The 26,387-nt window shown below is 40.2% G+C and overlaps 1 protein-coding gene across 2 annotated transcripts; it reads right to left on the reverse strand.

The window, feature by feature from the left end:
- Positions 1-587: 587 nt before the first annotated feature.
- Positions 588-18,934, reverse strand: AAdacl4fm3 (AADACL4 family member 3). Of its 2 annotated transcripts, none has more exons than XM_006539057.4 (4): positions 18,679-18,896; positions 12,779-12,953; positions 2,624-2,687; positions 588-1,407 (listed from the first exon to the last, which is right to left on the reverse strand). In XM_006539057.4, the coding sequence occupies exons 1-4, from the start codon at positions 18,844-18,846 to the stop codon at positions 633-635; spliced, it is 1,182 nt and encodes a 393-aa protein (XP_006539120.1). In that variant the 5' UTR covers positions 18,847-18,896; the 3' UTR covers positions 588-632. The 2 variants fall into 2 exon arrangements, with proteins under 2 accessions (XP_006539120.1, NP_001079005.1); NM_001085536.2 differs by having other exon boundaries at positions 589-1,407; positions 12,734-12,953; positions 18,679-18,934.
- Between the last annotated feature and the right edge of the window lie 7,453 nt (positions 18,935-26,387).

A 26,387-nucleotide genomic window follows, 5' to 3' on the forward strand; every position in this document is an offset into this window, starting at 1 on the left:
AGGCCAGAAATTAAATAGGAGCTAAGGAGAGAGAAAAATATTTTCAGCAGAAGATAATTGTATAATTAATCTCAATAACTGGCATCTATTCTGTATCTAAAATCCAAAAAAATCAGGAAATCTTAAATTCCTCATCCAGAATTTAATTCTATTAAACCCTGTTAGGGTTCTTGTCTACACTTATAACAATGTGTATTTATTCTTTTGATGTTACTAAAACTGTGGTACTCTGTTTCTGCACAATTTTATGCATTTCACTATTTCTATTGAGTTTTGTTTCTATTTTGATCTTGCTGTCTTTCTTCCTTAATTAAATCTCGTTGTGTAAATTTAAACCCTCTAATAGAAAAAGTACATCAGAATTACAGGTGTTTTTCTCATTTTGATGTTTATTTTACCTAATAGTAGTGTATGATACTGTTAGATGTACTATGGAACATTTGCCATTGGAGGGCAACAATATAATTTATAGCTTTCAATGTAAAGCCAGTGGTTCTGTTCTTCTACCTCAGTCTCCCCTTTCAGACCACATACTGTTTAAGTATCTCCTTCTACAATGAAAAGAAATTCATCATAAAAGAGCCAAACACAAGCCAATCTTTCTTTATTTCATTCAAGCATCACAGTCACCATTATACATCCTTAATGTAACTGATGACAGCATTTAAAACATTCATGGAGCAGGGGAAAGAGAAAGGCTGCTTATCAAACAAACTGATGCAGCCATGAAAGCCATCCTCCGCATGGTACCAGGACACAGGAACCCCCTGGTCTTCCAAGCGCTTCTTGTAGAGCAAGGCATCATCCCGGAGAACATCATGCTCACAGCTCACCAGAAATGTGTCTGGAAGTTGAGCAATGATCTTGTCATCTGCTAGGAGAGGTGAGATGTTTACATCGAAAACATGCTTCGTTTCTAGATAGGCAGTCTCACTGAAAGGTCCCAGAAACTCGGGATGGAATTTTTTGCTCTTAAACCTTTTGGGAATATTGTCAGAGCTGAGCCACTTGCTGTACTTTTTCCAGGTGTCCAGGGGCACAAAAGCTCCTGTCACTATGGCATTTTTCCAAGAGAGGTCAATGCTTAGGTATCTACAAACAAATGTAATCACTAAGTCTCTGGTAAGCAATGGGACATTTTGTTTCTGCTGGTGTGATGGTAACTGGAAATTAATGCCCTGCAAACCTGGAGTAATCAGCACTTGAGCCCTGATCTGGGGAAGTATGGCTTGACTGACCAAAGCCTGAGTGACAGTGGCCACAGTCCAACCTCCAATACTTTCTCCAGAGATCACCACCCGAGAGGGATCTACCCCATAGGTTTGAAGGTTCTTCAGGAAGTGGATGGAAGCATTCAGGCAATCCAGGTAAACAACAGGATGATGGTGGTCAGGAAGCTTGCGGTACCTAGGGAGAAAAGAGGGAATAGGGCATACTTATATACAAACAGGTCACTGGAGTCCATTGCAAACAGCATTATCTATTATCACATAAGGCAAAAAATGTTGTGCCAAATGACCCTAATAAAAAATATCTATCCTCGTTTCTCTTACATGGACTTGAGGTAACCTATCTAGAGTAAAGATGGTTAGGGATTTCCATTACATACTACACCATGATTCATGGAACAGGGAAATTCAAAGCTGTTGCCTTAGGAAACATAAAATCCAGTAAAGATCCAGACAAGGCTATTTGAACCTTGCTGGCCACATCTCTCTCTAGACTAATCTCTCGCTGATGTATTGAGCATGTGTGGAGCACTGATTTAAAAAAAATCACTGCCAACCACTCTGTGTATTTTCTTGTCTACTTTCATGAGGAAGCTCTTTTAGATGAGCTAGTTGCAGCAAGATAGAAAATACTGGCAATGGTGACATCAAACCAGTGGCAACAGAACACTAGCAGAGGAAGAAGAAGATTCTTGCAAGCAGTGGAGTTAGAGCCATGAGAACCAAAGACAGATGATGGGCAAAGGAGCAGCAAGAAGCTTTATAACAATAGTGGCAGACCTGCAGAAACTGCCAGAAGCACTGTCAGACAGTAGTGGAGATGAGAACAGGACAGCAAAGGAAAACTGAATGACTTCCAGAGCAACACCACAGAAACCTCCATCTTCAACTTGACCTTCAGCCAGCTTTGCCCACCCCACAACATTACACAACCTTAATACCACTCCTCCACTCAGAGCAAGGCCAGGCTATGGTGTGTATCTGTCATCTCTATTCTTCCTTAAGTGTTTCATAGGTTTATATGTATTTCTAGAATGTAGTCATTCCATTTTAATTAACTTCACAAATAAATTTCACCCTTTTTATAAAGTTTTGACTAAGGCTTACTCATGACTTTATACTATCTAGCTTCCTTCATGATATTGTGTGTTCTTCAGGTTTATTTACTCTATGGCTAAGTAACTCTACATAGGCACACAGTGCTCTCTAAATTCATATTCTCTCTACTACACTATTTCATGTACTACACAGCAATGAAGATCTATGCAGGCTTTTGCTATTTTTCAGGGTGTGAGTGCAAGAGAAACTTTATCTGCTCTCTAGTCAAAGAAAAAATGTTCCCTGACAAACATTCTTTTCTGTTAATAAGTCACCAACTACATCAAGCCACTCACCCCACCAACAAGACCACTGAGTCTGTCTCATGGGCAAGGACATTGCCCAGGCCATGGTAAAAGTCTGTAAGGGAAGACACACTGTTAATAATTGTGACAAGAACCAAGCACATTCCACCACAAAGACAGGGACAGAAGCCATCTTGCTGGACCTTCTCTTTGAACTTTAGAGAAGTTCAGTGCCTACAAGATATTAAGGACAGGAAGAAACACAGGGGACAATATTAGGAATGACATTCAGAGGTGTAGAAAAGGCTAGTGACAAGCTCTTAAGTGTGTTTGTAAGGCTCTTTCGGGTGGGAAGATGACACTAAAACAGAAACTGAAACGTGAAGTCAGTGCACTATATTTTGGGTTAAACAAAAAAGGAGATAAAGTGAGTGTGTTTTCCCCACCATGAGCCACACAAGCTGAGGAAAGTCCATGAATCTGAGAGTGTTATCAAAAGACAGAGATGTCTGCTGCTATAACTAGTGAGGGAAGGAAGGAATCACACCTAGTGCCAAGCCAGCCCTAAGGACATACAGGCAAAAACAAATGAACAGGTGAGGGTAATAAATAAAACCATGCAAGACCTGAAAGTGGACATAGAAGCAATAAAGAAAGCATAAACTCAGGAAAATCTGGAGATGGAAAACCTAGGGATGAAAAGAGATATGTAATAACTGACAATGAGAAAATTCAAAGAATCATTAGTTCTTACTTCAAAAACCTGAACTCTACAAAATTGGAAAATATTAACTTTCTAGACAGAAAACACTTATTTTAGTGAAGAATTCTGCCAGTCTTTCACAGAAGAGATAACTACAAGACTGCTCAAACTATTCTACAAAATAGAAACACAAGGTATTCTGTCAAACTTATTCTATGAGGCCACAGTAACCCTAATACCTAAACCAAAAACTTAATAAAGAAAGAGAACTTTAGACTAATTTCTTTTATGAATATTGATGCAAAAATACTTGATAAAATGCTCACAAACTGAATCCAGGAACACATCAAAGACATCATCCATCAAGATCAAGTAGGCTTTATCTGAGGGATGCAGGGATGGTTCAATATATGAAAATCCATCAATGTAATACAAACAAACTCAAAGAGAGAGTCACATGATTAACTCATGAGAAGCAGAGAAAGCCTTTGATACAACCCAAAATCACTTCATGCTAACAGTATTAGAGAAACCAGGGACACAGGGAATATATCCAAACATAACCAAAGCAATGTACAGCAAGCAAATAGCCAACATCAACCTAAAAGGAGAAAAATTTAAAGCATTTCCACTAAAATCAAGGTTACCCACTCTCTCCCTATCTATTCAATATAGTACTTGAAGTTCTAGCTAGAGCAATAAGACAACTAAAAGAGATCAAGGGGATACAAATTGGAAAGGAAGATGTCAAAGTGTCACTACTTGTGGATGATATAATAGTATACATAAGCAGCCCCAAAAATTCTACAAGAAAACTCCTATTGCTGATAAACACTTCAGCAAAGTGGCGGGATACAAAATTAACTCAAAATATCAGTAGCCGCCCTTTATACAAATGATAAACAGGCAAATAAATTAGGGAAACAATACTCTTTACAATAGCCATGAATAGAATGAAATATCGTGATGTAACTCTAACCACACAAGTAAAAGACCTGTATGACAAGAACTTCAAGTCCCTGAAGAAAGACATTGAGGAAGACATCAGAAGATGGAAAAATCTCCCATGCACATGGATCAATAGGATTAACTTAATGAAATGGCCATCTAGCCAAAAGCAAATCTAAGGATTCAATGTAATCTCCATCAAAATTCCAATATAGTTTTTATAGACCTTGAAAGAGCAATTCTCAACTTTATATGGAAAACCAACAAACCCAGAATAACCAGACCAATCCTAAACAATACAAGAACTTAAGGAGGAATCATCATCCCTGACCTCAAGCTGTACTACAGAGCAATAGTGAGGAAAACTGCATAGTATTGGGTCAGAAGTTGGCAAGTTGATCAATGGTATTGAATCAAAGACCCAGAGATAAATCCACATACCTATGGATACTTGATTTTGATAAAGAAGCCAAATCCATACAATAGAAAAAGGAAATTGTGCTGAATAGTAGCATCTTCAACAAGTAGTGCTGGTCTAACTGGATGTCCACATGTAGAAAAATGAAAATAGATCCATACTTATTTTCCTGCACAAAATTTGTCCAATGGACTAAAGACTTCAACTAAAACTGGGCACACTAAATCTCATAGAATAGAAAATAGGAAATACCCTTGAATGCATTGGTACTGGAGACAACTTCCTGGACAGAACACCAATGGTTCAGGTTCTAAGATCAACAATTGATAAATTGGACCTCAAGAAACTGCAAAATTTTTGTAAGGCAAAGGACACTCTCAATAAGAGAAAATTGGCAGCCCACAGACTGGAAAAGAATCTTCACTAACCCTACATCAGACAAAGGGCTAATATTCAAAATTTACAAAGAAATCAAGAAGTTAGACACCAACAACCCAAATGATCCAATTAAAAATGGGGTATATAACTAAACAGAGAATTCTCAACAGAGGAATCTCAAATGGCAGAGACACACTTAAAGAAATGTTCAAAGTTCTTAGTGATCAGGGAAATGCAAATCAAAACAACTGTGAGGTTCTTTACCCATCAGTATGGCTGATATCAAAAACTCAAAAGATGAACATAGTGGAGCATGTGTCCTTCTTATCAGTTGGGGCATCTTCTGGATATATGCCCAGGAGAGGTATTGCTGAATCCTCCGGTAGTACTATGTCCAATTTTCTGAGGAACCGCCAGACTGATTTCCAGAGTGGTTGTACAAGCCTGTAATCCCACCAACAATGGAGGAGTGTTCCTCTTTCTCCACATCCACGCCAGCATCTGCTGTCACCTGAATTTTTGATCTTAGCCATTCTGACTGGTGTGAGGTGGAATCTCAGGGTTGTTTTGATTTGCATTTCCCTGATGATTAAGGATATTGAACATTTTTTCAGGTGCTTCTCAGCCATTCGGTATTCCTCAGGTGAGAATTCTTTGTTCAGTTCTGAGCCCCATTCCAAGGAGCTAAAGGGATCTGCAACCCTATAGGTGGAACAACATTATTAACTAACCAGTACCCCGGAGCTCTTGACTCTAGCTGCATATGTATCAAAAGATGGCCTAGTCGACCATCACTGGAAAGAGAGGCCCACTGGACATGCAAACTTTATATTCCCCAGTACAGGGGAACGCCAGGGCCAAAAAGGGGGAGTCGGTGGGTAGGGGAGTGGGGGTGGGTGGGTATGGGGGACTTTTGGTATAGCATTGGAAATGTAAATGAGCTAAATACCTAATAAAAAATGGAAAAAAAAACTCAAACGATACCACATACTGGCAAAGATGTGGAGCAAAGGAAACACTTCTTTTTTTTTTAATAGATATTTTCTTTATTTATATTTTAAATGTTATCCCCTTTCCTCATTTCCCTTCTGAAAACTCCCTATCCCACCCCACCTCCCAACCTCCCACCCTCCCACCCGCTCACCAACCAACTCATTAAGGCTTCCCTGTCCTGTCACTCCTGTATACTGAAACATAGAACCCTCATAGGATGTCTGACAAAGCCATCCTCTGCAAGATGTGTGGCTGGAGCCATGGGTCCCTCCATGTGTACTCTTTGGTTGGTAGTTTAGTCCCTGGGATCTCTGGGAGTACTGGTTCGTTCATATTGTTGTTCCTCCTATGGAGCTGCAAACCCCTTCAGCTCCTTGGGTGCTTTCTCTAGCTCTTCCACTGGGGACCCTATGCTCAGTCCAATGGTTGGTTGATAGCACCCACCTCTGTATTTGTCAGGCACTGGCAGAGTTGAGGGGAGTGCAAACTTGCACATCCACTTTGGAAAACAACGTGGTGTTTCCTCAGAAAATTGGAAATAGTTTTACCTCAAGACCTAGCTATACCACCCCTGGGCATATACTCAAAGATGCCCCAACATCTCACAAAGATACTTGCTTGTCTATGTTCATAGCAACTGTATTTGTAATAGCCAGAGACTGGAAACGTCCTAGATGTCCCTCAACCGAAGGATAGATAAAGAAAATATGGCACATCTGCACAATGGAGTACTATTCAGTTATTAAAAACCAAGACATGAATTTTGAAGACAAATGGATGGAACTTGAGAATATCATGCTGAGTGAAATAACACAATTCCAAAAGGATATGTATGGTATGTACTTACTTATAAAATATAGGTACAATGTTATATTCCACAGACTCCAAAAATCTGAACAATAAGGAATGCCCAAGTGAGGAAGTTTAAATCTCACTTAGAAGGTGGAATAAAATAGTAGTAAGAGGCAGATGGAGAGAGGGAGCTGGAAGAGAGGGGGATGGATAGGGGAATGAGGATTCAGGATTAGATGTGAGGAAAGACAGGAGTGAAGGCTAGATGGCATGAAAATGAAAGGAAATCTGCAACTGATGAGGGTGAGGAGGTATGGGGCATCTCCAGGATGAGACAGGGACCTGGGATAATTGATGTGCCTAAGAATCAGTGGGAGTGACTTTAGCCATAACTCATTACACTGGGGATATGAAACCTGAAGAGACCTACTTCTGTAGACAGAGAGGAACACCAGTGGAGTGATAGAGACACCAACCCACCCACAAAACTTTCAACCCAAAATTTATCCTGTCTACAAGTTAAGTAGGCACAAGGGGAAGAACAGACTGAACCACTCACTGGCCCAACTTACGACCCATTCCATGGGCAAGAACCAGTCACTAACATTACTAATGATACTCTGTTATGCTTGTAGAGGGGAGCATGTTGTCCTCTGAGAGGCTCCATCCAGAAGCTGACTCAGACAGATACACACACCCACAGCCAAACAGTGGATGGCTTTTCCCCACTTTCTCTTCTATTAGATTCAGTGTATCTGATTTTATGAGGAGGTCCTTGATCCACTTGGACTTGAGCTTTGTACAAGTAGATAAGAATGGATCAATTTGCATACTTCTACATGCTGACCTCCAGTTGAACCAGCACAATTTGTTGAAAATACTGTCTTTTTTCCACTGGATAGTTTTAGCTTCATTGTCAAAGATCAAGTGATCATAGTTGTGTAGGTTTATTTCTGGGTCTTCAATTCTATTCCATTGATCTACCTACCTTTCACTGTATCAACACCATGCAGTTTTTAATCACTATTGCTCTGTAGTAGAGCTTGAAGTCAGGGATAATGATTCCACCAGAAGTTCTTTTTATTGTTGAGAATAGTTTTCAATATCCTGGGTTTTTTCTTATTACAAATGAATTTGAGAATGGCTCTTTCTAACTCATTGAAGAATCGAGTTTAGATTTAGATAAGGATTGTATTGAATCTGTAGAGTGCTTTCGGCAATATGACCATTTTTACTATATTAAACCTGTCAATCAATGAGCATGGGAGATCTTTCCATCTTCTGAGATCTTCTTCAAATTCTTTCTTCAGAGACTTGAAGTTCTTGTACAGATCTTTCACTTGTTTGGTTAGAGTCACACCAACACATTTTATATTGTTTGTAACTATTGTGAAGGGTATCATTTCCTAATTTCTTTCTCAGCTTTATTATCCTTTGAGTATTAGAAGGCTACTGATTTGTTTGAGTTAATTTTATATCCAGCCACTTTGCTGAAGTTTATTATCAGCTGTAGGAGTTCTCTGGTAGAATTTTGGGGGTCTCTTAAATATGCCATCTGCACATAGTGATAGTTTGGCTTCTTCCTTTCCAATTTCTGTCCTTTTGACCTCCTTTTGTTGTCCAATTGCTCTAGCTAGAACTTCAAGTACTATATTGAATAGATAGGGAGAGAGTAGGCAGCTGTGTCTAGTCCCTGATTTTAGTGGAATTGTTCAAGTTTCTCTCCATTTAGTTTGATGTTGGTTACTAGTTTGCTCTATATTGCTTTTACTATATTTAGGTATGGGCCTTGAATTCCTGATCTTCCAAGACTTTAAACATGAAGGAATGATGAATTGAGTCAAAAGCATTTTCAGCATCTAATGAAATGATCACGTGGTTTTTTTTCTTTGAGTTTGTTTATGTAGTGGATTACGTTGATGGATTTCCATATATATTGAATCATCCCTACATCCCTGGGATGAAGCATACTTGATCATGATGGATGACTGTTTTGATGTGTTCTTGGATACAATTGGCAAGAATTTTATTGAGTATTTTTGCATCGTTATTCATAAGGGAAATTGGTCTGATGTTCTCTTTCTTAGTTGGGTATTTGTGTGGTTTTGGTATCAGTGTAACTGTGGCATAATAGAAAAATTTGGGTAGTGTGCCTTCTGTTTCTATTTTGTGGAATAGTTTGTAGCGTATTGGTATTAGGTCTTCTTTGAAGGTCTGATAGAATTCTGCACTAATCTCATCTGGTCCTGGGTGGGATTTTTTGGGGGGGAGGGAGTTGGGAAACTTTGAATGATTGCTTCTATTTCTTTGGGGGTTGTGGGACCTTTTAGATGCTTTATCTGATCGTGACTTAACTTTGGTATGTGGTATCTGTCTAGAAAATTCTCCATTTCATCCAGATTTTTCAGTTTTGATGAATATAGGCTTTAGTAGTAAGAAATTTTTTGAATTTCCTCAGTTTCTGTTGTTATGTCTCCCTTTTCATTTCTGAATTTTTTATTTTAGATACTGTCTCCATGCCCTCTGGCTAGTCTGGCTGAGGGCTTATCTATCTTGTCAATTTTCTCAAAGATCCAGCTCCTGGTTTTGTTGATTCTTTGTATAGTCCTTTTTGTTTCTACTTGGTTGATTTCAGCCATGAGTTTGATTATTTCCTACCATCTCCTCCTCTTAAGTGTATTTGCTTCTTTTTGTTCTGGAGCTTTGAGCTTTACAGCTTTGCTGTTAAGCTGGTAGTGTATGCTCTCTCCAGTTTCTTTTTGGAGGCACTCAAAGCTATGTGCTTTTCCTCTTATCCCTGCCTTCATTGTTTCGCATAAGTTTTGGTATGTTCTGCCTTCATTTTCATTAAATTCTAAAACGTCTTTAATTTTTAGGTATTTCTTTTTTGACCAACTTATCGCTGAGTAGGGCATTGATCAGCTTCCATGCGTACGTTGGCTTTCTGTTGTTCTTGTTGCTATTGAAGACCAGCCTTATTCCATGGTGATCTGATAGGATGCCTGGAATAATTTCAATATTTTTGTATCTGTTGAGGCCTGTTTTGTGACCAATTAGATGGTCAATTTGGGAGAAGGTACCATGAGGTGCTGAGAAGAAGGTATATCCTTTTGTTTTAGAATAAAATGTTTTATGCACATCTGTTAAATCGTTTGGTTCATTACTTCTGTTAATTTCAATGTGTCTCTGTTTAGTTTCTCTTTCCATGATCCATTTAGTTTCTCTTTCCATGACCCAATTTTGCATTGTTGACAGTGGAGTGTTGAAGTCTCCCACTATTATTGTGTGAAGTGCAATGTGTGCTTTGAGCTTTAGTAAAGTTTCTTTTATGAATGCGGGGGCCCTTGCATTTGGAGTATGGATGTTCAGAATTGAGAGTTCTTCTTGGTAGATTTTTCCTTTGATGAGTATGACGTGCCCTTTCCTAACTTTTTTCACAACTTTTGGTTGAAAGTCAATTTTATTCCATATTATAATGGCTACTCCACCTTATGTCCTGGAACCATTTGCTTGGGAAATTGTTTTAAAGCTCTTTACTCTGAGGTAGTATCTGCCTTTGTCACTGAGGTACATTTCCTATATGCAGCAAAATGCTGGGTCCTGTTTATGTATCCAGTCTATTAGCCTATGTCTTTTTATTGGAGAATTGAGTCCATTGATGTTAAGAGATATTAAGGAATAGTAATTGTTGCTTCCTGTTACTTTTGTTTTTAAAGTTGGAATTATATCTGTGTGGCTATCTTCTTTTGGGGTTTGCTTAAAGAAAATTACTTTCTTGCTTTTTCTAGTGTGTAGTTTCCCTGCTTGTGTTGGAGTTTTTTCATCTATTATCATTTGTAGGGCTGGATTTGTAGAGAGATATTCTGTAAATTTGGTTTTGTCATGGAATATCTTGGTTTTTCCATCTATGGTAATTGAGAGTTCTGCTGGGTATAGTTATGTGGGCTGGCATTTGTGTTCTTTTGGGGTCTTTATGACATCTGCTCAGGATCTTCTAGCTGTCATAGTCTCTTGTGAGAAGTCTGGTGTACTTCTGATAGGTCTGCCTTTATATGTTACTTGATCTTTTTCCCTTACTGCTCTTAATATTCTCTTTGTTTTGTGCACTTAGTGTTTTGTCTGTTATGTGACAGGAGGAATTTCTTTTCTGGTCCAATCTTTTTCGAATTCTGTAGGCTTCTTGTATGTTCATGGGCATCTATTTCTTTAGGTTGGGAAAGTTTTCTTCTATAATTTTGTTGAAGATAATTACTGACCCTTTAAATTGAGAATCTTCACTCTATCCTATACCTATTACACTTTGGTTAGGTCTCCTCTTTGTGCCCTGTATTTCCTGGAGGTTTGGGGTTGGGAGCTTTTTGCATTTTGCATTTTCTTTGACTATTGTGTCAATGTTTGCTATAGTATCTTCTGCACCTGAGATTCTCTCTTCTATCTCTTGTATTATGTTGGAGATTCTTGCATCTATGACTTCTGATCTCTTTCCTAGGTTTTCTATTTCCAGGATTGTCTCTCTTTGTTGTATCTTTATAGTTCCTATCTTCAGTTTTAAATCCTGGATGGTTTTGTTCAATTCCTTCACCTATTTGGTTGTGTTTTCTTGTAATTCTTTAAGGGATTTTTATGTTTCCTCTTTAAGGGCTTGTAGCTGTTCACCTGTGTTCTCCTGTATTTCTTTAAGGGAATTACTTATGTCCTTCTTCCAGTCCTCTATCATCATCATGAGATGTGATTTTAAATCAGAGTCTTGTTTTTCTGGTGTTTTGGGTTTTCCAGGACTTGCTGTTGTGGTAGAACTGGGTTCTGATGATGCCAAGTAGCCTTGGTTTCTGTTGCTTATGTTCTTGCCCTTGTGTCTCACAATCTGGTTATCTCTGGTGTTAGCTGGTCTTGCTGTTTCTGACTGTGCCTTGTTCCTCCTGCAATCCTGTGTGTCAGTGTTCCTTGGAGACCTGTTCTCTCTGGGAGACATTTTGGTATGGAGAGCTATGGCACAGTGTCAACTCTGGGACACAGATGGAAACTAGAAGGATCCTGTATCTGGCTGCTCCTCATTTCCTGTGTCCCTTGGAGCAGAAGTTTTGGTCTTATTTGTGCTCACAGGTGTTTCCACACCACTGGGATACCAGCACTCTCCTGTCAGTATTTGGGTATCCATATTCTATTTTTGATTCTAACTTTATTACATCTTTCTAGAAACTGGGACCATCTTTAAAAACATTCTTCCTAAAATTATTTGAATCAAGTAATGAATTCTATAGAATTCTTCTCTATTTGTCTCTATAACACTACAAGATAGTACATCTTCGCTGTTCTATTGAGATTTGCTCAAACATGTGGGCTAATACCTAGTGACTGTTTTAGATAGATAGATAGATAGATAGATAGATAGATAGATAGATAGATAGATAGATGATAGATAGATAGATAGATAGATAGATAGATAGATAGATAGAAATATACATAGGCCTAGATATATGATTCAATATATAGATATCTAGATATAGAGATATAGATATAGAGATAGAGATATGACAGGAAAAACATATTAATAGCAGAAATTTTTTCTAAAATGGATTTCTCCTGAGCTTTGCCTATGGGAGCATATCCATCATAGATTTTAATCTAAGGCAGACCTATCTCGGGAAGATTACCTGCTAGTTTTTAGCTTCTATTTGTTGGCTTCTGACACTGTGAGGAGAAAGTGAAGAGGCAAGGTTTGTGGGAGGGGTGACTGGGAAGAGGGCAGTGAGAGGGATGTAAAGTGAAAAAGTAAAAAATAAGTTAAATTTTTTTAAAATAGGAAAAAGAAAAAGAATGTCCAACTACTACTGAATTAACTCCATGCTGACAAGTCCTCATGAGAATGTGTGCAAGTTCTGACCTTTGCTGAGCACCGTCCTCCCCACCACACATGGAGGCTCCTTACCCAGACTTCCACATACGGCACCTCCTCCATGGTAGAATATGATGCCTCTCCGGGGTTTGGAAGACACCTCTTTGGGCCTGAACAGCCTCACAGGTACCGTCCCAAAACGTGTGTCAGTCACTATCACATTTGGAACTTTCTTTTTTATTATTATTAGGTCTTGAAAAAACTGTAAAATTGCAGGCATGGAACAAATTCTCAGTTTCTCTAGTATGGTCCCCTGTAGAAAGTGGAAAAAAAAGAAAGAAAGACATGAATTTGAGGGCTATGAAAGTGTGAGGTGGGTGTGTTGATGCTGAAGACACTTAGCCTCACTCAGGTGTGCTCACCATTTCTTACCTGCTTCATACATGTGCAAAAGAGTCATAAGGACATCAATGATTGTGGATCCTTTTCAGACAGGAGAGAGTGTTCAAATTTTTTTCTCTAAAAGTCCTGATTGAATAATCCATTGCTGTGACTGAAGTACTGGCCTCCATCAAATCTCACATTCAAATTCCATTGCTAGTGCCAGTGTTAAGAGGTGGGCAGTATTAGTGGAAATGGTGTATCTTCATGTGTTAAGTTCTTATGGGGTGACCGTGATAAATATCTTCATAATAGGCTTCTGAGGAGTGAAGTTAGCTGAATTTTCTGACTTATGAACATAGGCCTGCTTGCTTTTTGTACTAACATATAACATATATATAACATATAACATTGCTGGTATCATTGATCAAGGCCTTCCCAAACTCCAATAATGGGTACAGCCATTGATCCTTGGCTCAAGCTAAATCAACCAGTTTGAGGTGGTCCCATCAAGTCCACAGAGGTGAGAAAGTGGACAGAGACAACATGGATGTGACTCAAAATGAGAGAACCAGATAATTAAGACAAGTGATAAAACATTTTCATACTATTATACCTTATCCTGCAAATTTTTTAGCTTTTCAATGTTTTCTTAGCTCCTGTATCTCAAGGTCAATTTCCAATTATCTGGGACCATTAACAGTACACCCTGAGAATCATACCCTAAAGGAACCTTCATGGTCATACTATTTGTCATGGGGTGGTGACCCAGGACCATCTTTTATTGTCCTACTCATCCTCTGGACAAAAACAAAAAACAAAACTGAAAAGAAAAAACCAATACTTCATGACATAGATGTCAGATTGATAATCTCTTAGTGTTCTACAAATTTAGAAAAGCATCTAAATGGCATATAGGTGTACTTAAAGACATGAGAATGAAGAGTGACAGCAGACACTATAGTAAAATTCTTGAATTTGCTATGGTCCAGTAAGAGAAGTATGTCTGACAAAGGAATTGAGAAAATTCTACAACACCCAGTGCCTATAAATGTAAAAGAGAGGCAGCTACTCTTGTAGTCCTGGGATACTGGCAGGTTTTCACACCCAACCTTGCCATGTTTACCACCTACTGTACAACAAACTTGATAAAGAGAGGAACAATATGGAACTGGGACAGACAAGCACAAAATACTTTTAATAATGCTGAGATTTTTTTTTAATCTTAGATAATCATACGACAGGCTAAACAGCTGGGTACACCTTTATCCCAGGGTGGAGACCAGATGTGGATGAGCAACTACAAGTACACTTCAGAGAGCCTATGGACTTCAAGGAGTAAAAAAAATATTCCCAGGTAGACACTACCAAAGATTCTTGCAAGCACTTCCATCTAAGCCTATATGTATCAAAGCCTCCTTGAAGCATCTCCCACAATTCATTTTTAAGTGTGAGCACCCACAGAGCATCGACAGTGACAAGAGTGGTCACTTTACAAACTACTGTGCCAAACTGGGGACAACACAAGCAGGTTCATTGACACAACCCCTACCAAACTGTCTGAGTTTGAATTCTTTTTCACTATTTATTTTTATGCATATGAGTGCTCTATGTGCATGTACACATGTATGCCAAAAGCAGGCATCAGATCCCATTACAGATAGTTGTGGGTCACCATGTGGTTGCTGGAAATTGAATTCAGGGTCTCTGGAAGAGCAGCCAATGTTCTTAACTGCTGAGTCATCTCTCCAGCCCATGAATTTTTAATAGATTATTAAAACAACAGTTCAAGAACTTAAGTACAAGAGGCAACATGCAGAGGTGAAAAGGGCATTGCCAGAACTTACAAATTAGCTAAATTAAAATCCCCAAGTTCTAGGGATGGGTTGCCTTACAAATTGTTGGCCAGGGAGACACATGAGGCCCATAAAACATAAAAGCTTTGACCACTGCTGTTGGATACACGCCAGGCCTAGATAGTAAGACTCTTGCTAAAAAGACCACATGGTCTGATTGTAGTATATAGAGAAATAAAACTGGGCTGGAGGTGGAAGTTCTCTCCTTACTGGCTATCTTTCTTAGTGCCAGAAGGGGTTATGTGTGTTGCTGGGGGAGAAATGCATTCAAAAGCCCAGCTCATATGTAGAGTACCAAATATTTCCCCATGTGGTGTGGGAGAAGTAAGACCTTCCTGCTGCCATGTCACACCTAGAGGCCTGCTAGCTGTCACACTGTGTAGCGTGAGCAGAGTAAGTCACCCAGAGACCCGCCAACTACCACATGGCCCACATGAAGCAGTAGTCACCACAAAATGTGTAAGTATGTGGTGGACAAATGAGAGAGAAAGAGAAGCAGAACAATGTGATCATTATGAAGAGAGACAGAACTGGATATATGAGGGTAGAGAGGAATAACCTGTTGTGAATAGCTATCCCTGCCACCAAAAGCCACTGTGAAGTTCCAGCTCATGCTGCTGCTGATGGCTAACTCTGAGACCATGACCATGCAGTGTCAGAGGTCAGTGTGGATGTCCATGGCTCCACCCCTATATTACCACCGTAGACTATGGGGACATCCATAGTTTGGGAAGCCATCTGGTTCCACATAGAAATCCAAGGGCTGTGCAGAGATGGCCACACCCCTCACTGGCTGCAGCACTCTGGAGAATGGCCGCTTGGCAGACTAGTCCCTGCACCTCACCCAGGCAATACAGTGGAGCTGGCCTTGGTGGCTGGATCACAGGTGAGCTAGCTCTAGGATATGAGTGTGGAAGAGCTGACCCTGCCACTAGTCTGCCATGAGGTGGTACTGATGCAAAGATAATGACTCCCCTCCTCCCCACCATTCACTACCTGTGGCAGTCAGGAGAGCTGGACCCAGGGTCATGAGAGCAGGAGAGTGTGACCTATGCCTCACCTGTACAACATAGTAGAGCTGGCCCTGGTGGCAGAGGCACAGGCGAGCTGACTCAGAGGGATAGTGCCAGTAAGAGCTGGCCCCACCACTCATCTCCCATGAGGGGGAGTGAACTTGGGGGTGATGTTCTCCCCTGACTCACCCCTCACACCCTTTCATAGGCAGAAGAGCTGGCTCTAAGTTCATCAAAGTGGAAGAGCTATCGCTACCCCTTCACTGGTACTCAGGAAAGGGGGCCCTGTACATCACCTGGACAACACAGTGGAGATGGCCCTGGTGGTGAAGGCAGAGCTTTGGGCCAGAAGGACCTCCATGACATAGAGCAACAGCAGGATAACCGGGAGGTAACCCAGTGAGAATCCAGTATTTATGTGATAGAAGACAAAGATGTCAAACCAGACCAACAACTCATTGCGATGAACATTGGCAAATGAAGCTATGTGGACAGATGTGTATAGTGTGGGGCAAACTGTGGCACACTACACTTCTGTGATGAAAAACAAAAGGGAGGAGGGGATCAAGGAAATTATTCTTTATGATACACTAATAGATCAGAGCCTAGCATAATTGTCACCAGAAAGGCCTCAGCCAGCAACTGATGCGAACAGACAGAGACCCACAGCCAAAGAGTAGGCAGAGTTCAGGGAATCCTGAGGAATAGAGAAAGGAAGAATTATAGGAGCCAGAAGAATCAAGGACACCACAAAAACCCACAGAATTAACTAATCAGGCCTCGTAGAGCTATTAGAGAGTGATTTAACAATCAGGGAGCTTGTATAAGTCTGTATATATGTTTCAGGTGTGTACTTTTTTTTCAGGTTTTGTGCAAGTCCTAAAAAATGCTAACTGGGGCTGTCTCTAATTCTTTTGTCTGCTTTTGGGACCTTTTCCCTCCTACTTGGTTGCCTTGTCCAGCCTTACTATGAAGGGATGTGCCTACACTTACTGCAACGTAATATGCGCAATTTCATGATATCCCTTGGAGGCCTGCCTTTATCTACAGGGTACATCTCCTGGGAACGCATGTAGCAAGACAGCATCAGAAGGTGCTTAGGGACTATTTCTATATTAAAGCGGTAAGGTTGGAAAGTTCCACATATTTCTGTATGTTGGGAGATCCAAGGTCCTTATTTGTAGTACCAGAAGTTCAAATTAGCCTGTAACCCTTGCTTGTTCCTCTAAAGTGACCCACTGTTCATGGTAAAAAAGAAAAAATTCCTCACAGGAGAGGAATATAAGTTTTTACCTCTTATCAAAACCTATGGAGTCTTATCAAGTGTCATCTTAGGCTTTCACCAACCTGGTGATTCAGATGCCATTGCTTCATATCTGATGAGAACTTTGAGGCAAAAGGAAGTTAACCAATGGCTATTGTGTCAGTGAGAACACAGCAGCAACGCTACCCAGAAAACCTGGCTGAACACTTGTCACAATTTCCCCTGCAGTCACCTGTCTTCTGAGGTAATCACTGAACTTTCTAGCTACTACCAGGATTCCACTTAGAATTGGGACATCAGAACTCAATCCTATAGCCCACCTCTCATATAAGCCAAACTTGTTTCTTGTCCTAAACCCAGATGGGGATGACTTTAATTCAGATGGCCGTCTCAGAGCACAATTGTCCAGTGCAACTACACTAGAGGGCTGGATAAATCTATTACATGCATGTCATCAAAGACAGCCTGATCTGTATTTGAGACAAAGCTGAGTAAATTCATCTCTATCCCCACAGTCTCATGTTGATGAAAGGAAGTCATCTGGAAACAAAGACATGGAAAAATGGAGAAAGAGGAGGCTGTGGCTGAAGGTGCTTTTATATCTATCAGGACTTAATGTGCAGTAACTGGGTCTGAAATTATTTTCTTAGTCTACAGAAAAGAGCTTCATAGACAAGAGTAGTGATGCTTCTTGTAGTTTCCGTCCTCAGGAGATGGAGTAGGGATGGCAAGTATAGGGCTAAGGCTAGGCTAGACTACATTGTGAGCTGCCACCTCAAGGAAAAAGAAAAATAGCAGAGCTGGGTGTGGTGGCACACACATTTAATCCCAGCACTTGGGAGGCAGAGGCAGGCAGATTTCTGAGTTCGACGCCAGCCTGGTCTACAGAGTGAGTTCCAGGACAGCCATGCTATACAGAGAAATCCTGTCTCAAAACAAAACAACAACAACAAAAAAAACCAATTAGAAAAATAGCAAGTTGAAGGGAGGAGAAAGAAAAAAGAAGGAAGTAAAGAAGAAGGTGAAATGTGTAGTAAATAAAAGAGGGAAGAGTCCTGGAATTCCCTTTCCCCACTGAGCCACACAGGAGCTGCTCTGAGGCCACCTGACACATATATAGCAAAGGACTATCTTGTCTAACTGCAGTGGAGCAAGATGCCCTTAATCCTCAAGAGACTTGAGGTCCCAGGGAGATGAGAAGCCAGGTGGTGGAGGAGCATCCTTTTGGAGACAAGGGAGAGGAACAATGGGATGAGGAACTGTGAGAGGGGGGACTGGAAAGGGGCAACAGCTAGATTTTAAATATAAATAAATAAATAAATAAATAAATAAATAAATAAATAAATAAATAAATGGAGGAGGAGGAGGAATAAGGACAGGGAAGATGATGAGGGGTAGGATATGAAAGACTTCCCCAAACCAGTTTTAGGAGAATCTTGAGAATGAAGAGAGAGAACTTAGCAGAAAAAAGTAAGGTACAACGAGCACCCACCAATTCATGGTGTGGCCCAAGGGAAGACTCACCAAAGTTATCAAATACTGGAAAATCAAATGCAAAATCCATAGCTTGACTGGATGCTTCAGGGTAGATGGAATTTCAATAGTGAGAAGGTGCTGGATGAAAACCCATACAAAGACTCCCAGGAAGAATGTGAGCAGCCCTCCTATCAGCACCAGCCAAAAACCAGCCATGATCCAGATGCTCCAGAGGCCCTAGGAATGGCTGTCCTGAGGACCTTACCTCTGAACTTGTGGAAAGAGCACTGGGTCTAGTTTTACTGACAGCTGCCGTCACACACTCAGAATACATCTGACACAGTCACCTGACCAGTTTCTCAGCAATCCACCTAAGTCAGCCAATGTAGAGGCAGAAAGTTTTGCTCCAGAGATACAAAAAGATTGAAAGATTTCTCCTAACTTTCCAAGAAAAATCTGAGAATAGGACTTCCACAGAACACCAGGATGACAGATTCACAGCATCCCAACAATTGTGGCTCCAGGAAGAGGTCTGTTGTGGCTTATGCAATCCTAATGTCCTGACCCTTCAATTGTATGATATATGGAGTGTATCTCATTAAAAAAAAAAAAAAGAGTCTGGCTAGAGTAAGCAAAGCATTTCCCAACCCAACTCCTTGGTTCACTGCATTCCCACTGTTTAGGGTTTCAAAGCAGAACACAGATATTTACAGAGAATCTTCTGATTAAAATTATTATGTAGTGACCAGGAAGATGTTCTGCAGGTGAAATAAAGTACTTGCCACCAAACCTGACAACTTGAATTGATGTGGAAGACACACATACTGGAAACAGAGAACTGAATTCCATGTTTTTCTCTAACCAGCACACATGTGCACTGGTAAACAAATGATCACTCCTGTGCTCTTTCCCCAGCCTTGAGTTGGGTAAACAAGTCTCTGACCGCTGGAGCCAGATGCCCAGCCTCACCTGGCCTTGAAATGCCTCCAAAGGCATCTTCCTGCCTGAGCCTTGAAGAGATGACTGCCTACTGAGCTTACTTTGCAACTCAATCCAGCTGATACAAGCAACAGAACCCAGCCAACACAAAGTGAGACAAAGTTTGGAGCTGAGACAAAAGGATGGACCATCTAGAGACTGCCATATCCAGGGATCCATCCCATAATCAGCCTCCAAACGCTGACACCATTGCATACACTAGCAAGATTTTGCTGAAAGGACCCTGATATAGCTGTCTCTTGTGAGACTATGCCAGGGCCTAGCAAACACAGGGCCTAGCAAACAGGGCCTAGTGGATGGTCACAGTCAGCTATTGGATGGATCACAGGGCCCCCAATGGAGGAGCTAGAGAAAGTATCCGAGGAGCTAAAGAGATCTGCAACCCTGTAGGTGCAACAACATTATGAACTAACCAGTACCCCGGAGCTCTTAAATCTAGCTGCATAAGTATCAAAGGATGGCCTAGTCGGCCATCACTGGAAAGAGAGGCCCATTGGACACGCAAACTTTATATGCCCCAGCACAGGGGAACGCCAGGACCAAAAAGTGGGAGTGGGTGGGTAGGGGAGTGGGGGGGGGGTATGGGTGACTTTTGAGATAGCATTGGAAATGTAAATGAGGAAAGTACCTAATAAAAAATATTTAAAAAAAAACCAAAGGGATGAGGCTTTGGGTTTTGCCTATATAAACACAGAGCTGGAAATTAAAATTTGATCCATAATCAGAAATCTTTGTCTTGGCTTGTTATTTCTCTCACGTGCCCATCCTATTCCATCCCCAGTTCTCCTTCCAGGTGTACCCAGTTCTCCATGGCCACTGGACAACTACAGTTGGTGCCCGAATGAGGGGCTTGGACACCGGAAGACCAGCTGAGGGACACTGTGTTCAGTTGGTTCCACAGAAAGCAGTAGAAGTTATGTATCCTGCACTGTGGTAAGCAACATACAGTGTTAATATTAGCACTAAAAATTTCATCTTTTGAAGGCTGTTGATTGCAAGGGTGCAAAAAGGATACTGGCTAGACTGACTTGGCATCAGCCCAAAATTGAAAATTGATATCAGCTAGGGGTGACAGAGCATTGGAATGGGGAATTTTATATAGGCAATTGTCTGCAGTCTCCAAGAGCTGCTTCAGGCGAGAGGAGTAGGGTATAAAATAAAATTAAAATAAAATAGTAAAAAAAAAAAAAAAAGAAAATAACAACAACCAACCGACAGAGAGAGAGAGAGAGAGAGAGAGAGAGAGAGAGAGAGAGAGAGAGATGCTAGATATATAAATGATGTGAGAGAGAGAAAAAGAGAAGGAAAATGGATTTTAGAGCTCTTAGGGACGGAAGGAAAAGGTGAGACGTCCTGCTTCCAGTCACTACAGGAAACATACTCAGTTCTGGTTACATCAAGTTCTATACCCTCTCTGTATTGTCTGTGCTTGGTACACCAATCTGTTCACGTATCATGTCTGCTTTTGTTTCATTGTCTGGATGACTGGTGTTCTATGTTTCATGTTGAAAAGAAAAAAATGGCTAAAACTTTATCTGCTGGCTATCTATCTCTTGGTTCAGTCTCAGTTTGCACAGTGGAGGCTAATTTAAGTAGCCATTCTAATATCTAACAAAATCAATGGACTTTTTTTTAATTTATATTTTTATTAGGTATTTTCCTCGTTTACATTTTCAATGCTATCCCAAAAGTCCCCCATACCCACGCCCCCATTCCCCTACCCACCTACTCCCACTTTTTGGCCCTGGGGTTCCCCTATACTGGGGCAGATAAAGTTTGCAATTCCAATGGGCCTCTCTTTGCAGGGATGGCCAACAGGGCATCTTTTGATACATATGCAGCTAGAGACAAGAGCTACGGGTACTGGTTAGTTCATAATGTTGTTCCACCTATAGAGTTGCAGTTCCCTTTAGCTCTTTGGGTAATTTCTCTAGCTCCTCCATTGGGGGCCGTGTGATCCATCCAATAACTGACTGTGATCATCCACTTCTGTGTTTGCTAGGCCCTGGCATAGTCTCACAAGAGACAGCTATATCTGGGTCCTTTCAGCAAAATCTTGCTAGTGTATGCAATGGTGTCAGCTTTTGGAAGCTGAGTATGGGATGGATCCCTGCATATGGCAATCACTAAATGGTCCATCCTTTAATCACAGCTCCAAATTTTGTCTCTGTAACTCCTTCCATGGGTGTTTTGTTCCCATTTCTAAGAGGGGGAAAGTATCCACACTTTGGTCTTCCTTCTTCTTGAATTTCATGCGTTTAACAAATTGTATCTTATATCTTGGGTATCCTAATTTTCTGGGCTAATATCCACTTATCAGTGAGTACATATTGTGCGAGTTCCTTTGTGATTGGGTTACCTCACTCAGGATGAAGCGCTCCAGGTCCATCCATTTGCCTAGGAATTTCATAAATTCATTCTTTTTAATAGCTGAGTAGTACTCCATTATGTAAATGTACCACATTTTCTCTATCCATTCCTCTGTTGAGGGGCATCTGGGTTCTTTCCAGCTTCTGGCTATTATAAATAAGGCTCCTATGAACATAGTGGAGCATGTGTCCTTCTTACCGGTTGGGACATCTTCTGGATATATGCCCAGGAGAGGTATTGCTGGATCCTCCGGTAGTACTATGTCCAATTTTCTGAGGAACCGCCAGACTGATTTCCAGAGTGGTTGTACAAGATTGCAATCCCACCAACAATGTAGGAGCGTTCCTTTTTCTCCACATCCTTGCCAGCATCTGCTGTCACCTGAATTTTTTATCTTAGCCATTCTGAGTGGTATGAGGTGGAATCTCAGGGTTGTTTTGATTTGCACTTCCCTGATGATTAAGGATGTTGAACATTTTTTCAGGTGCTTCTCAGCCATTCAGTATTCCTCAGGTGAGAATTCTTTGTTCAGTTCTGAGCCCCATTTTTTAATGAGGTTATTTGATTTTCTGGAGTCCACCTTCTTGAGTTCTTTATATATATACTGGATATTAGTCCCCTATCCGATTTGGGATAGGTAAAGATCCTTTCCCAATCTGTTGGTGGCCTTTTTGTCTTATTGACGGTGTCTTTTGCTTTGCAGAAGCTTTGCAATTTTATGAGGTCCCATTTGTTGATTCTCGATCTTACAGCACAAGCCATTGCTGTTCTATTCAGGAATATTTCTCCTCTACCCATATCTTCGAGGCTTTTCCCTACTTTGTCCTCTATAAGTTTCAGTGTCTCTGGTTTTATGTGGAGTTCCTTAATCCACTAAGATTTGACCTTAGTACAAGGAGATAGAAATGGATCAATTTGCATTTTTCTACATGATAACCGCCAGTTGTGCCAGCACCATTTGTTGAAAATGCTGTCTTTTTTCCACTGGATGGTTTTAGCTCCCTTGACAAAGATCAAGTGACCATAGGTGTGTGGGTTCATCTCTGGGTCTTCAATTCTGTTCCATTGGTCTACTTATCTGTCACTATACCAATACCATGCAGTTTTTATCACAATTGCTCTGTTGTACAGCTTTAGGTCCGGCATGGTGATTCCACCAGAGGTTCTTTTATCCTTGAGAAGAGTTTTTGCTATCCTAGGTTTTTTGTTATTCCAGATGAATCTGCTGATTGCCCTTTTTAATTCATTGAAGAATTGAGTTGGAATTTTGATGGGGATTGCATTGAATCTGTAGATTGCTTTTGGCAAGATAGCCATTTTTACAATGTTGATCCTGCCAATCCATGAGCATGGGAGATCTTTCCATCTTCTGAGATCTTCTTTAATTTCTTTCTTCAGAGACTTGAAGTTCTTATCATACAGATCTTTCACTTCCTTAGTTAGAGTCACGCCAAGGTATTTTATATTATTTGTGACTATTGAGAAGGGTGTTGTTTCCCTAATTTCTTTCTCATCCTGTTTATTTTTTGTGTAGAGAAAGGCCATTGACTTGTTTGAGTTTATTTTATATCCAGCTACTTCACCGAAGCTGTTTATCAGGTTTAGAAGTTCTCGGGTGGAATTTTTAGGGTCACTTATATATACTATCATATCATCTGCAAAAAGTGATATTTTGACTTCTTCCTTTCCAATTTGTATCCCCTTGATCTCCTTTTGTTGTCGAATTGCTCTGCTAGGACTTCAAGTACAATGTTGAATAGGTAGGGAGAAAGTGGGCAGCCTTGTCTATTCCCTGATTTTAGTGGGATTGCTTCCAGCTTCTCACCATTTACTTTGATGTTGGCTACTGGTTTGCTGTACATTGCTTTTATCATGTTTAGGTATGGGCCTTGAATTCCTGATCTTTCCAAGACTTTTATCATGAATGGGTGTTGGATTTTGTCAAATGCTTTCTCCATGTCTAAGGAGATGATCATGTGGTTTTTATCTTTGAGTTTGTTTATATACTGGATTACGTTGATGGATTTCCGTATATTAAACCATCCCTGCATCCCTGGAATAAAGCCTACTTGGTCAGGATGGATGATTGTTTTGATGTGTTCTTGGATTTGGTTAGCGAGAATTTTATTGAGTATTTTTGCATCGATATTCATAAGGGATTTGGTCTGAAGTTCTCTATCTTTGTTGGATCTTTCTGTTGTTTAGGTATCAGGGTAATTGTGGCTTTATAGAATGAGTTGGGTAGAGTACCTTCTACTTCTATTTTGTGGAATAGTTTGTGCAGAACTAGAATTAGATCTTCTTTGAAGGTCTGATAGAACTCTGCATTAAACCTATCTGGTCCTGGGCTTTTTTTGGTTGGGAGACTGTTAATAACTGCTTCTATTTCTTTAGGGGATATGGGACTGTTTAGATCGTTAACTTGATCCTGATTTAACTTTGGTACCTGGTATCTATCTAGAGATTTGTCCATTTCGTCCATGTTTTCCAGTGTTGTAGATTGAGTATTGACTTTTGTAGAAGGATCTGGTGATGTTTTGTATTTCTTCAAATCTGTTGTTATGTCTCCCTTTCCATTTCTGATTTTGTTAATTAGGGTGCTGTCCCTGTGCCCTCTAGTGAGTCTGGCTAAGGGCTTATCTATCTTGTTGATTTTCTCAAAGAACCATCGCCTCGTTTGATTGATTCTTTGAATAGTTCTTGTTTCCACTTGGTTGATTTCGCCCGAGTTTGATTATTTTCTGCTTGTCTGCTCCTCTTGGGTGAATTTGGTTCCTTTTTTTCTAGAGCTTTTAAGTGTCTTGTCAAGCTGCTAGTGTGTGCTCTCCCTAGTTTCTTTTTGGAGGCACTAAGAGCTATGAATTTCCCTCTTAGAAATGCTTTCATTGTGTCCCATAAGTTTGGGTATGTTGTGGCTTCCTTTTCATTAAACTCTAAAAAGTCTTTAATTTATTTATTTATTCCTTCCTTGACCAAGGTACCATTGAGAAGAGTATTGTTCAATTTCCACATGAATGTTGGCTTTCTATTATTTGTGTTGTTATTGAAGATCAGACTTAGTCCATAGTGATCTGATAGGATGCATGGGACAATTTCAATATTTTTGTATCTGTTGTGGCCTGTTTTGTGACCAATTATGTGGTCAGTTTTGGAAAATGTACCATGAGGTGCTGAGAAGAAGGTATATCCTTTTGTTTTAGGATAAAATGTTCTGTAGATATATGTTACGTCCATTTTTTCATCACTTCTGTTAGTTTCACTGTTTCCCTGTTTAGTTTCTGTTTCTATGATCTGTCCATTGATGAAAGTGGTGTGTTGAAGTCTCCCACTATTATTGTGTGAGGTGCAATGTGTGCTTTGAGCTTTACTAAAGTTTCTTTAGTGAATGTGGCTGCCCTTGCATTTGGAGCATATATATTCAGAATTGAGAGTTCCTCTTGGAGGATTTTACCTTTGATGAGTATGAAGTGCCCCTCCTTGTCTTTTTTGATTATTTTGGGTTGGAAGTCGATTTTGTTAGATATTAGAATGGCTACTCCAGCTTGTTTCTTCATACCATTTGCTTGGAAAATTGTTTTCCAGCCTTTCATTCTGAGGTAGTGTCTATTTTTTTCTCTGAGATGAGTTTCCTGTAAGCAGCAAAATGTTGGGTCTTGTTTGTGTAGCCAGTTTGTTACTCTATGACTTTTTCTTGGGGAGTTGAGTCCATTGATATTAAGAGATATTAAAGAAAATAATTGTTGCTTCCTGTTATTTTTGTTGTTAAAGTTGGCATTCTGTTCTAGTGGCTGTCTTCTTTTTGGTTTGTTGAGGGATTACCTTCTTGTTTTTTCTAGGGCGTGATTCCCGTCCTTGTATTGATTTTTTCTGTTATTATCCTTTGAAGGGCTGGATTCGTGGAGAGATAATGGGTGAATTTGGTTTTGTTGTGGAATACTTTGGTTTCTCCATCTATGGTAATTGAGAGTTTGGCTGGGTATGGTAGCCTGGGCTGGAATTTGTGTTCTCTTAGTGTCTGTATAACATCTGTCCAGGCTCTTCTGGCTTTCATAGTCTCTGGTGAAAAATCTGGTGTGATTCTGATAGGCTTGCCTTTATATGTTACTTGACCTTTTTCCTTTACTGCTTCTAGTATTCTATCTTTATTTAGTGCATTTGTTGTTCTGATTATTATGTATCGGGAGGAATTTCTTTTCTGGTCCAGTCTATTTGGAGTTCTGTAGGCTTCTTTTATGTTCATGGGCATCTCTTTCTTTAGATTTGGGAAGTTTTCTTCAATAATTTTGTTGAAGATGTTTGCTGGTCCTTTGAGTTGAAAATCTTCATTCTCATCCACTCCTATTATCCGTAGGTTTGGTCTTCTCATTGTGTCCTGGATTTCCTGGATG

The sequence above is a fragment of the Mus musculus genome, chromosome 4, assembly GCF_000001635.26.
Source record: "Mus musculus strain C57BL/6J chromosome 4, GRCm38.p6 C57BL/6J".
In the NCBI taxonomy this organism is placed as follows: Eukaryota; Metazoa; Chordata; class Mammalia; order Rodentia; family Muridae; genus Mus; species Mus musculus.

Excerpts from the sequence above, each read along its gene's own strand:
- AAdacl4fm3 (NM_001085536.2), bottom strand. The coding sequence starts at position 18,846 with ATGGCTGGTTTTTGGCTGGTGCTGATAGGAGGGCTGCTCACATTCTTC. Across the intron at positions 12,954-18,678 it reads TCCAGTATTTGATAACTTTG|GGGACCATACTAGAGAAACT; the intron begins GTGAGTCTTCCC and ends CACTTTCTACAG. Across the intron at positions 1,408-2,623 it reads TCAGTGGTCTTGTTGGTGGG|GTACCGCAAGCTTCCTGACC; the intron begins GTGAGTGGCTTG and ends TTTTCTCCCTAG.